Source organism: Hippichthys cyanospilos, chromosome 2 (assembly GCF_059441005.1).
Source record: "Hippichthys cyanospilos isolate Australia breed blue-spotted pipefish chromosome 2, RoL_Hcya_1.0, whole genome shotgun sequence".
NCBI classification, from domain to species: Eukaryota; Metazoa; Chordata; class Actinopteri; order Syngnathiformes; family Syngnathidae; genus Hippichthys; species Hippichthys cyanospilos.
The window spans coordinates 34,352,797-34,366,134 of NC_142370.1; the positions used below are offsets into that span (position 1 = coordinate 34,352,797).

Here is a 13,338-nt window from a genome sequence, read left to right on the forward strand (position 1 = left end):
GACTGCCAATTGGCACAAGCATGCCTCTGACCGTGGTGAATTTTTATAAAATTTCCAATTACAGTATTTTCCGCACTACAAGGCGCACCTAAAAGCCTTAATTTTTATTAAAAAGCTGAAGCCTTATAATCCGGCGCGCCTTATTTATGGATCAATATTGAGATTGGGATTGGTAGATGGGGAATGAAGTAATAAAGTAAGCTTTACCTGCTTCTTTTGTGTGTTTACACTTGGACAAGGCTGCTCATATTGTGTTATTATGCTATTGAGAGTTTAGTGTTATTATTTGAGTTATCATTGTTATTACTTTGAGTATACTATATTTTGATTGAAAAAGTTTTAAAATCTTTCATTAGTTGAGGGAGCGCCTTATAATCCGATGCGCCTTATATATGGAAAAAGTTTGAAAATGTGTCATTAATTGAGGGTGCGCCTTATAATCCGGTGCGCCTTATATATGGAAATACTTTTAAAAATATGTCATTAATTGAGGGTGCGCCTTATAATCCGGTGCACCTTATAGTACGGAAAATACGGTAGCTTGACGTAGCTAGTCTCCGCTAGCTGCCGACGTGAGTGCGACGTATGATGCATTCAAAGCGGCCGGACATTTCTCCTAAAAGGTAGTAACACCGCTCCGCCCAGGATGTGCTCCGTCTCTATAATGAGCCTGGACCAAATATCCATTTTCAGTAAACGTAGCCGCTTCCTCCTGTTTGGAAGAAGGCATACATACACACCCGGCGCCTGCGGTGTTGACACTAACTCCTAATTATAAAGACAGAGGGGGGTTTAAACTGTGAGAATTTAGCACCAGCCTGCTCACTTACTGTACAAGGGGAGCTTTTTATTTCCCATGACTTGTTTTTATGCCTGTCACATCCTAAGTCTTCGCAGCACAGTTTAAATGAGCCTGTTGCAGGGCCGCCGTTTCATGGAGACTACTTAGCCGTTCCATCAGTAGTGCCACTTTATTGTTTTTGGATCTACTACTACTGAAGTTCCAACAACACTCTGTGCGTTCGTCATTTTTTTCGGAACATTGGCAAACATCTTGTAGAACTGATAAATTGCGTACGTCGTAACCAGTATTTGCACATTCAGCATATGGTCGGTCTTCCGAACGGTTGCGCGTCCAAACCTAACCACATGGAAAACCTAACACTCATGGAAAACGTACGTCGATTTCAAGGCTTGAAAGACGGCGCTTTGCAGTTTGCTGTGTAAATGTTGGATTTTGTCCTTCATGAAAACGCATGGACTTTTGCTAAAAGGAGAATCGAGCGAGCGTCAAATGGTTTTTGGACCAAACATCATTTGCGTACAATAGTGAGGCTTTTGTCCCCCCCCAATATATTCGGTACATGGACAATGATGTGATTGTTTTATCGGGCTTTTATTTTGAAGTTTTTTCCCTGGTTTTGTTCCTATTAGCGTGCCACGTCCAAGTCGCACTAGAAGACGTGGTGCATTCAAATGCATTCAGACCTTACATACTCATGCAGAATAAAAGGTGATGCATTGAACAATAATAGCTGTAAAAAAAAATAATAATAACGTATGTCATATTAATACATTTATTGACAAGCGGTTATGTTATCAATTTGAATGTTTTTCGGTAATATATAGATAATAATAATGAAGTAAAAGTATAAGTTTGACTTGATGACATTTATGTTATCAGTACGATATTTAAGATAAGTCAAATTGCTTAGTTTCTGAATAGTTTATAACAAAACAATAACTAAAATTAAGTAATAATATTTTTTAGTGATGTAGTGTTATAATTGTTTAATAAAACAAACAAAACATCAATACAGTTTTGTGGGATTAACCTGCTTGAAAAAGAAAGCTCCACAAAATTTGAAATGTTCTCAAATTAAGTCGAGTCACAAACTGCTCTGCAAAAAAAATTAAAAAAAATAATTATTATTCTAAAATAATTTTGTCAAACGCCATATTATTATTATTTAAATAATAAATAACTGAAAAAAGAAAGACCATAATAGGTTTCTGGGATTAACCTGCTAACCCAAAATAAAAAAAAAAAAAAAAACAGAAACAGAAAAAATTAAACAGAAAATTAGAAAATTGCTTTGAAAATTGCTTCTTAAATTAATCAAAGGCTTACAAAAACTGCTATGCAAAAAAATAAATAAATAAATACGTTGAGCCTTGAATTTAACTTTTATAGGAATATCATTTGCGAGCACGCAGGTGCGTAACACACATACGGGTGACATACACGTGAAGAAGCCGCGGGGATGTTTATTAAAGTCATTTTGGGCACGGACAAGCTGGTAAACATCATCATCATCATCATCATCATGCTCCACTTTGCTTCTGCCGGCCTTTCACGTGGCAGCAAACAATAACGGCAAGTGCATCATTTGTTTACTAATGTCTTTCTATACACTTAAATTTGAAAAAAAAAAAAGTGCGGGAGAAACATCACCATTATAAAGATTCATTGGCCTTCTTTTTTTTTTTTATTTAGCTGTCATAAATGTTATTTAGAGAGGGCAACAAGCAGCATACAGCGGAGAGTGAATGTGTTTAACAAGAAACGGTCACATGTCGCTGAGCAATATGTATGTAGTTGTCATGTCGGCCTCCATCAAACTATCGCAGTACATCACAGCTGTTTGTTCTTGCGCACACGTTTTATGCATAAGACAACTCATAGCGCAAATTTTTTAACAGATATTAAAAGAATAATTTCCATGTACACTAGCAACAACTAAAAACGGAAAAATTCAGATCACAAAACGTGACTTTTTTTTGTCACCTTTTGAACCTTGTGGCTTGTCGTCCGGTGCAGTTTCTTTTACTAGCCACCAGAGGGCAATCTCCCAAAGGGAAACAGAAGAAGGCGCTATCAAAGTATTGATTTTGAGTTTGAACGGCTATTTTACTCACCACGAGGGGGCACTCTACACTAGTAGATGAAACCGGCATGTTACTGTTGTGCTGGTGCAGTATTCTAACAAACAGAGTGTCAAAGGCACGATGTTGCTGTAACCGGGCAGATTTGACTCGACTTCCGCTAATAAGACCGCGGCTGCCATGAGACTTCAAAGGACGGAAAGAGGAAACTGTTCAGTTACTGCATGAGGTTGAATCATTTAAGATTTCAATAAATCTGTGCAAGTGCGTTTATAGTCACCTCGTCTGTCTGGCATGCAGGAAACCGTCACAACACGTCTCCCCGCAATATAGCCCCCCCCCCACCCCAAAAAAAAAAAATCTGTGATGCACTGAGGTCAGCCTGTATTGTCTGTATTGTACTGACAAAATAATCAAATACCGTATTGTCCGTACTATAAGGCGCACCGGATTATAAGGCGCACCCTCAATTAATGACATATTTTAACTTTTTCCATATATAAGGCGCACCCGATTATAAGGCTCACCCTCAATTACTGACATATTTTCAAACTTTTTCAATCACAATATAGTAATATTCCAAGTAATGACAATAATAACTCAAATAATAACTCTCAATAGCATAATAACTCAATGTCAATACGAGCAACCTTGTGGAACTGTAAACACACAAAAGAAACAGGTAAAACTTACTTCATCACTTCATTCCCCATCTACCAATCCCAATCTCCATATATAAGGTGCACCTGATTATAAGGCGCACCCTCAATTAATGACATATTTTAAAACTTGTTCCGTGTATAAGGCGCACCCGATTATAAGGCTCGCCCTCAATTACTGACATATTTTAAAACTTTTTCAATCACAATACAGTAATACTCAAAGTAATAACAATAATACTCAAATAATAACTCTCAATAGCATAATAACTCAATGTCAATACGAGCAACCTTGTGGAACTGTAAACACACAAAGAAACAAACTTCATCACTTCATTCCCCATCTACCAATCCCAATCTCCATATTTAAGGTGCACATGATTATAAGGCGCGCCATCGGCTTTTCAAAAAAAATTAAGGCTTTTAGGTGCGCCTTATAGTGCGAACAATACGGTAGATTTGATTTATTGCCCTGATGTAGTATGTACTACATAGCTATCAGTTTTTCAACTCAATTTCAGCATTTATAAGCATTTAACATTTAGAAACATACATATCAAATATAATGGTGTCGGCCTATTATAAATCCCAAAATTCCCTGTACAGCGTTCCACTTCATAAAGAGCACGGTCTTCATTGTGTTATATAAATAAAGACGCATGGTATTGCATTGTGTTGCGTATGTAGTGTAGATATTTCTTTTTTCCCGTCAATCTATACGCTCAAATAACTTCACAGCGACTCATTAAGGAAGACAGTGACTGTGATGGAGGACTCAGTTAACACCAGGAAATCAGAGTGCGACATTGTTGAGCAACACTTTGACATGGCAAGGCATTTCATTCAATCTAATTACCATATCTTGCCCAAATTAACATGTGACATTTTTTTTTTCATCCTAGTCATGTTTCACCGTGTGATTTTTTTTTTTGCCACTGCCGTCAACAGCACCCAACAATTTAATTGGAGCAATCACCGCCCCAACAACTCCCAATTTATTCTAATAAACTAATTATGATTATTAAGGAGACGCGTATGACAAGGCGTTGACATCTCAACATGAATGAAGGAGACCATGCCTAGCAAATTAGCACGTGCTGGTTCTCTGCAATATGTCAAGGTTAAAAAGGGCATTTCTGCCCCGTACTTCCATGATGAGTGATAAAGGCTTTGATCAGCAGGTAGAAATGATTAATTAGCCAAACCGAATTACGCTCATGTTATTGCAATTCTTTGAAGCATAATGGATGTGCTGCATAGGAGGATTATAAACATTTGGAGATTTCAGGAGCTTATTCAATTTTATTATTGTAAAAACCGACATCCTACTTAATACAATGGTTCGACACAACATGACAGGTGACTCCGCTCGTTACCTGTCAAGTTCATGATTTGATTTTGTGAACAAATCTCTACGGTGATCCTAAAAAAGGACAATTTAGGTTGAATATTTTTGTGTGGACAAATATTTATTCATAATTGTTTCTTTTCAAGAACAGGTCTGACACTTTAAGTTGAATATATTTTGTAAACAAGTATTTATTCAGATGTGTTGCTTTCTGGGAACAGGTCTGACATTTTATGTTGAATCATTTTGCGGACAAATATTTATTAATAATTAAGTTAATGGTTTGTTTTTGTGAACAGCTGCCTACTGTCGTCCCAAAAAGAGGATGATTAATGTTGAATATTTTGTGTGTACAAATATTTAGAATCGTTTAGAATCGTTTCTTTTTGAGAACATGCCCGACAATTCAGGTTGATTATTTTTTGCGTACAAATATTTATAAAAAATTAAGTGAATGATTTATTTTTGTGAATGAATTTTTACTGTAATCCCAAAAGAGAATGTAATATTTTCCTATGGACAAATATTTATTGATCAATATTTCTTTTCGAGAACTGCTCTGACACTTTATATTGCTGATTTTTTTTGTGGAAAAATATTTTCGAAAATTAAGTTATTTCTTTTGTGATAACAGATCTCGTGCATGATTCAAAAGAGGACACTTTAGGTTGATTATTTTTTTTGTGGACCAATAGAAATGAAACTTGAAAGGTTCTTCAGTTGAATAAATCAGACATTGATGGCATGTTTTCAGATTTTTTGTTTGTTTGTTTACCCCAAAATGCTTTGCTCTGGTTAAAGGGCACTTGGCAGAAAACATATTTTGCATCACTACAAACAGTTTGAAAACTGGACTAGTAGTCGATGAATCGATTTATTTTGTTAGCTTCTACTTCAAACAAAACAAATTTTGTCAGCGCGGGGATATTAAAGGAAGCAAACTTTTGACATCATTCGAAATCCGAGGGGGATGTTGACTCGCACGTTTAAAGGCACGTATACAAATGTGCAATTTCTTCTGCCGGAGTCTTTCCTATGTTCTTGGCAAAACGCCTGACTCACAGAGGAACGGAATTAATTATGACTCCTCAACCTATCTTAATTAAATCTTTTCACATCATAGATTTCTCACAACAGAGACAAAATATCTGGCGCATCTCAGAGGCGGGCGGGCGGGCGGGCGGGCGGGCGGGCTTGGCTTTACTGGCTGAGGAGGTCTCACATTCACGCTGTTAAAGTTGCCTGCCCGGAAAGAGAAATTCACAGAATGGTTTTGGTGTGTGACCCCCGCGGAGGCCTTGACTCCATCCAAACAAAGTTGAACGCCCTTCAAAAGTACACACGACTCACGGACGGGGTGCTCTGTTTCTTTTCATGACCCCGTCGTTTGCGTCACGGGGGAGGAGCGGAAAAAAAGCTAACACCCGCAGTTTCATTCACTGTATCCACCTTCGAATGTTTTCAACGCCCTTCTTCTCACTATTGCATTGTCAAAATACAAGTCTAGAAAAAAAAGGAACAAACCAAATTCAAACATCTGAAATTTTGTGTGGTATTTTCTCCAATATGTTCATCTTTACATCATTTTATATCAAAAGGAAAGCATGGAAGAAAGACGCTAAGGAGCTGAAATTTCTCCCAGAAGGTGACAACATGCCAAACATGACACAACCACTTAGTTATCACACTAGCAGGAGTGTGTCATACCCTTGGCTTGGATTATACGCTAATGACATGGAAAAAAAATGACCCAAAAATGGTCAAAAAACTTACAAAAGGTCTAATCATTTCATCTTGAGAGAGGCATTTCACGTCAACGAGAAAGCATTGAAATAAAGCACCAGGGAGCTGAAATTTCACCCAGATGGTGACAACATGTCAAAGTTCAACATGGCAGGACCACTTAGCTATCACGCTACTAGGGGTGTGCCATCCATCCCTCGGCTAAAATACTGCAAGAATGACTATGAATGAGATGGTTAAAGTTTTTTCATAACACACAAATAATTGGAAATCATCCTAATCTTTCAAATGCACCAAACTAACAGGAGAATTACCAGCGGGCGCTCCTACAAGACACGTGATTGGCTCCCGGCATGAACTACCAATGTGGGCAGGGGTTGTAATCTACTCCCGCCCAGGCTTTATATCTACTCTTGCCCGTATTGGTCAGTGGTAAGTGGTTTATATGGATATAAAATTGAATGAAAATACAAAATACAAATACAAATCAGGTTTTATTTTGCAGATTCCGATACCGATCATCCAGCAGTAAGATCAGCTGAAACAAATTTCGATACCTATCACAAGGATTAGCTGCACTTTATTTTCAGAGCTGCTCACTAACCCCCAACACTAACCCTAACCCTTCATTTTTAAGTAAATTGTATTTTTTTCCCACTTAAATGATCAATCAGAATTGAATCATTTATCATAAAAAAATGCCATGTTTTCCAATTGACAGTACATGTAATGCACAAACATATTTTGATTCCATTACTCATTGCTTCGATTTGTAACCTGAAGTATTAAGGAAAAAGGAGAAGACTCCACATTGCACACACGCGGATCTGCCATTGGCTGCGGGCTGCAAATTATGAGTCACGGTTGATCGGTTTTCGAAATTGGCAATAAAAGACATTGATCGCATCCTTTCAGACGGAAATACGATCGATCGGAGCACCGTTATCAAAGAATTATTTTTGTATCAGCTTGGCGTACTATCAATGGCGCTACTTTATTTTCTATTTTTTCACTGCTTGAACCTTCATTTTAGGATCAAATTCTGGCGTTTTTTATGTTACTGTGTCCAAGGCGCACTAACAGTTTGGCAACAAGCGCTCTTCCCCGGCTGGTTCAATAAAGAGCAGCAAGGTACGGAAACATCATGACTTTTTCTATGACTCTGTTTTGGTAATATTCCTGTGTGTGAACAAGGATGGACTCGGACGTAGGTTCAGCCTGCTCGCTTCTTTTATTGAAACTAATAAGCAACCTCAGCCAACTTAAGGTGCTGTTAGCTGCAACAGGCATTTGCTGCTAACAGCCAACTGACATCTGCCCTTTAGCTTGTACCAATACGGTAATTATCGTAAGTAAGAATACGGGCGGTATAAAAAATCTGTGTCAAAACTCAGTTTATGTGTCTGATAGATTAATCTTCCTTGAACAGTTATGAATAACAAAAAAAAATTCAAATCACACCCATACTTTTGGCCTTTTAGGAAAAAAAAAAGTGTGTGATTGAATGTCCGGACTCTGAAAATACATAAAAACAAGTCTTTGGTATTGAACGAGTTAACACAAGAGTAGGTGCAATATTTAAAGCTGTAACCTGGAAATTGCATCACTCCTCTCCACAAAAGCGCTTGGCCCAAAATGAAGAAGTTAGCTCGTTTGCCGTCCTCCGTAAAGAACTTCCCAAAGTACCCCTCTAATACCCCAAACTGCTTATTAGCAGAGCTTCCTCGCTTTGGCCAAACATCTAACAAGCGTCTTATCATTAAAAGACAACGCAGGCTTAGCCGAGCTAATTAAATGCCGTTTTGCGACTTTTATCATTGTTGGGACTGGTGATTATAGGTCATTCATCCGGCAGGGGAGGGGGACTTCACATTCATCTGGGGGTGGTACACGCAGCATAAATATCCCAGAGCCGGCGCTAATTTGTCCCCCAAGACCCGGGATCCACTCGCTCATTTGCAAAAAGAATTCCTTTCCGATCGGCGAGGCGAAAAGGACGCCTCATCGACGGCGGCGGCGAGATAAACGGGGCCCTTCAAAAGCGCGCCTCGGTACCCTTGTCTGCGATTTGGCGTAATTAAGAAGCGGGGAGCCCGGCGTCCTTGGAGCGGAGGACGGATTCGGCGGAAGCCCGGCTTTTGCTCTTTGGGCCAGATTTGACTAATGGCGTGGTTATATTAGCCCTTGGATGTTAGGGAGCATCTTCTAAATCGCCCCTCCGCCGCTACTAAACCTCCGAATAGTGGCCGACGCTTCTATCGAGGCGGACTGTAATTGTCTCGCTAATCTCCCCGGCGTTAAATGACCCGCAGAAACGGCGTTCCGCCGGACGGCCTTAATCCACCGATTGGAGAATGGCCTTTTGTTTTCCTTGGGATATTAAAAAAAACATAGGCCGCTGATGGAAAGTCTACAGAACTATCGGAAAGGTAATTAAGAGCTAGCAGCGGTTTTTAAACGCTTGACTCGTGCGGAAACTAACTGTGCCCCCAGACGGGGAAAATACATGAGGGACGCCGGGCTCCATCCATCGGCGGGATTTTATTTTTTTGTGCGGGTAAAATGACATCGGCGCGCGGCACACTCGCTAACAAAGAATCACGTTCTGGCACGATATTAGCTTTTCAAATGCGCGTTACTGGTTTTAATTAGTCAAGTTCATTCGGTTTCTATGATTAAAATGCGGGGATGGGACGAGACACAAATCCCACCGGATGAATTGTCTCACAAGGCTCCACGACAACAAGGTACGATGAGAGTTTTTGCTAAATTTGTCAAAATAATGCCAAACATTTTTCACTATTCAAAACTTTTTTTACTGCGCAGACTGCAACAATATTAACAATCTAGTCTGCAATTGTAAATATAAAACGCTTCACTTTCCTTTGCTAATACCATATTTTCCGCACTTTAAGGTAGGTGCGCCTTATAATGCGGAAACCTTTGATTTTTTCCAAAGCATTTCATAATCCAGTGCGCCTTATAGTGGGCAAAATTCGGTACTGAAAAGATTAAGAAAATGAATACAGTTTTTGTTAGCTAACAAAGAGTATTTGTCTTATAAGACAATAGTTTACCAATCAACGGGAATACCAAAATAATCACAGGTGTTCTGAAGGTCTTCAGAGCATCCTATATTTTTATAGATTGTCAAAACAGGTAGAGGTTCAAAATGACACCAGTTGTTTATTCTTAAATGCTAAAAAATGGATTTTATTTGACGGTGAGATTTGACCGTTGAATACATACTGAGACATTAGATACGTCTTCCCCATGCATTATGATCAAGACAAAGTGATATCAGAAGCACAGAATACTTATTGCAGTCAGCCGGGTGTGTTCAAAAGTGATCAGTAGCAACAGCAACTGTCTGGCTACGAGCCTCAAAGAATGCAGAGATTTTTTTTCCTTTTTTTTTTTAAACTAACACCGCTATACAAGGTAATCATACTAAAAAAGTCGAGCACCACTACCGGGACGAATTTATGCTAAAGGCTGCGCTAAACACTGATAACTGTCAGCAGTGTAATTAGGTCATTTTTTTAGGACCCTGAGTTTGTGATCGATTGTGATTTCAGATGAACGTTATGTTCCTATCAAGTTACGATTCGCGAGAAGCAACAGGTTGCGCGGTATAAAGACATAAAGACACACTTTTCCAATAACAACTTCAAAATAAACCCTATGCGTCGAAATACAAGCATTATTCGGCACGATAACGTCACTGTCGCGGCAGTAACGAGCAGCGCATTCTCCTGCGTGCTCCGCTGCCCAAAAACGGGCAAAAAGTAAATAAATGAGCAACCGCAATGAAATCACAGGGGCCGTTGGCGCACGGCATCTCAATAAGCAGATGTAGGCAGAAGGCAAAATGAAGAAAGGATCAATTATCCACTTCAGTATTCTCTCAAGACAGCGAGAAGCCTATTAGCGCTAAAAGGACAACATCCCCCGATGGAAACGGCACCATCACAAATATAAACTGGCCTACGTGTGGCGAGACGGAGCACTTAGTGTATCAAAGTAGGATTCAGCGGCATCAAATGTCTGGCTGGGATCATTATAGTCGTTGGGCCTTTAGGCGCCCGGCTTTGGTGCCTACCAATAAGCAGGATGATCCATTACCTTCGGAGCCTGCAGAAGCCCAGCCCGAGGCCTTGAAAAACTACAAAACTAAAATCTATCAAGCGCTATCGCGCCGCTGATAAATATTCATGCCGAGGCTTGAAACAGAGATGCTTGTGTCGGGGATGGACGACTTAAATGCCGGAGGTGGGGGCCACAATTTTTTATCGGTGGTACCGAGGGGCCGCATGGGACCCCGCGTTTTCCGACCGCGCGCGTGACAAAAATGCTTCTTTGCAATCGTTTTTAACTTTTCAATTTAGAGGCGGGTTCGCTCGGTTCTTTCCTTCGTCCCGTAACCCAAAATGGCGGCTCGTTCGCAAACCGTCCACTAAAGAGTTTTAGTAAGACTGGTTGTTTTTTTTAGTTCATTTAAAACACAGGTGTCAAACTCAAGGCCCGGGGGCCAAATCCGGCCCGCCACGTCATATTATGTGGCCCGCGAAAGCAAATCATGTAAGTTTCCATGACCCTTGCTAAACTCAGTTCCAAAACTTTAGCTTGTCGTGTATAACGAAAAATAAAGTTGAGATTTTTTGGTTTGTTCTGTAATATAAACAATAAATGAACAAACTAGAATGCTTTACTTCTGATTTCAAAACAACTAAGCCATCAATTTGTTGTGTACGGTAATAGTACGGTAAAAAAATGAATAAGATCATTTAAAATCGACTTGGTTTCCTCAACATATCGGCCCAATGAAGGAAGTTCTCGCTACAAAATGGCCCCCGACAAAAATGAGTTTGACACCCCTGCGTTTTGACCCTATGAAAAAGACGAACAAAAGTAAACAATAACTTATTTGATTTCGAATAAAAATTAGCATGCGGAACACTTTACGCTCATTGGCTAGCATATGTGTGAATACCGCGACTGAAATTTTTGACAAAAACTGTCAGATCTAACCTGTAGCCACTCACGTGGACCCATCGTTTCAGGTAGCTCCTCCTCCCCACCTCGGCCCCTCCTACTTTTGTGTGACTTTTTTTTTTTTTTGCACTTCCTCCAGAGATAAAACCCACCGAAAACTCAATTGTGACAATCACTATTCATGATGAAGATAAGCATCGTAAGGCACAGCTACACGTTTTTTATCCATCCGACGCAAGATCCCAAGTACATAAAACGGACTTCAGAATTACGACCGGCTGGGAATTTTGATGCTCGTGACTGAGATGTTTTGTTTCCCGCGGAAATTTAACCTAACACGCTTCAATGCTAGCATGCGGCTAGCGGGCTCCCTTGTTAAAAAACTGTGAATCATTCCTACAGCGGTTACCCCGCTTTGAATTTAAAGGCCACCCCCTCAAATTAAAGATGAAAGTCTGCAAGTAAAGCACATCGTATCCATTTCAAATCCAGTGCAAAGTTGTTCAGAGTCAAAAAGTTGTGTTCGTGCCCCATGAATGAAGAGTTGAAGTTGCGTACTTTGTACTTGGTGAAGAAGCTGAGCTCCATCCATCATAATATCATTAATTAGAGAGCAAAAACACATATTATTACGCTGTTCAAATTAGATATGAAATGTGAGTCTAGGTCACAGGTGTCGAACTCCAGTCCTGGAGGGCCGGTATCCTACATGTTTTCAAACCTTTTCCCTCAAAAACACCTGATTCAAATGATTGGGATCATTTCGAAGCTCCCGCAGAGCTTGCTAATGAGCTAATTATTTGAATCAGGTGTGTTGGGGAAAGAAAACCGGAAAACATGCAGGATGCCGGCCCTCGAGGACTGGAGTTCCACACCTATGGTCTAGGTGCATCATATTAGACAAAAAAACATGTAAAAAAAAAAAAAAAACTCACGGTATACCAACAAACACATAACAGTCTATAAATAACAAAAAGTCTGCATACTGAAATAACCATGTGTCGCATTTAAGTACAAATGTGAATTTTAGGCTAGCATAGTCAAACACAAAGCACCAAACCTCAAATGAAATGAAATACAGATGCTCTATTAAACTAGGTGACCTTATCAAGAGAATAGCAACAAAGTTGTTGACATTGACAAGCAATAAACACGCCCAACCAACAAAGCCCATCAATTGGAGCATTCATCATGTCCGACATAATCCGCACTCACGTCATGATTAGCTACGGTATCTGATATTTTCAAAAATAGCATTGGTAACCAATCAGAATGCGCGGAGGACTTACCATCGGGAGGCTGAGCTGGTGTAAAGTGAGGAGGCTTGTCTGAAACAGAAAAGAGCAAAAATAAATAAATGAGATGTTTTGGAAACCCTGCAGCAAAGGCCATGTCATTAAAACACATTTAGTCAACAAACGCTAGAGTTTTGTAAATAATACAAGATTTCTATAATGGTGCGTATCAGCATGAAAAGCTTAGAGAGAATAGGGATTCTACTGAAATGTGTGCGTTATTTCACAAATTTTGCGGTGAAAACAGGTTGAGAAATTTACATATGGGGTCGGAGAAACCCTATGACTGTTCAGCACCGATATAAAAAAATTGCTAGCTACTCTTTGGCAGTGATATCCGTCATGGTCGGGCATCGTTAGAGAGAGTGTGACAAGGTGTGCTGAAAACTTCATATGAAGATGAAAAAAATAA

General features: G+C 39.6%; 1 protein-coding gene across 5 annotated transcripts in view; it reads right to left on the minus strand.

The window, feature by feature from the left end:
• Positions 1-13,338, minus strand: part of agrn (agrin) — a 294,106-nt gene that overhangs the window by 185,227 nt on the left and 95,541 nt on the right. For all 5 annotated transcript variants that reach the window (XM_088403131.1, XM_088403140.1, XM_088403158.1 and 2 more), the window contains one exon: positions 12,921-12,959. In XM_088403131.1, the coding sequence (XP_088259257.1) occupies positions 12,921-12,959 (39 nt within the window). The remainder of the gene's footprint in view (positions 1-12,920; positions 12,960-13,338) is intronic.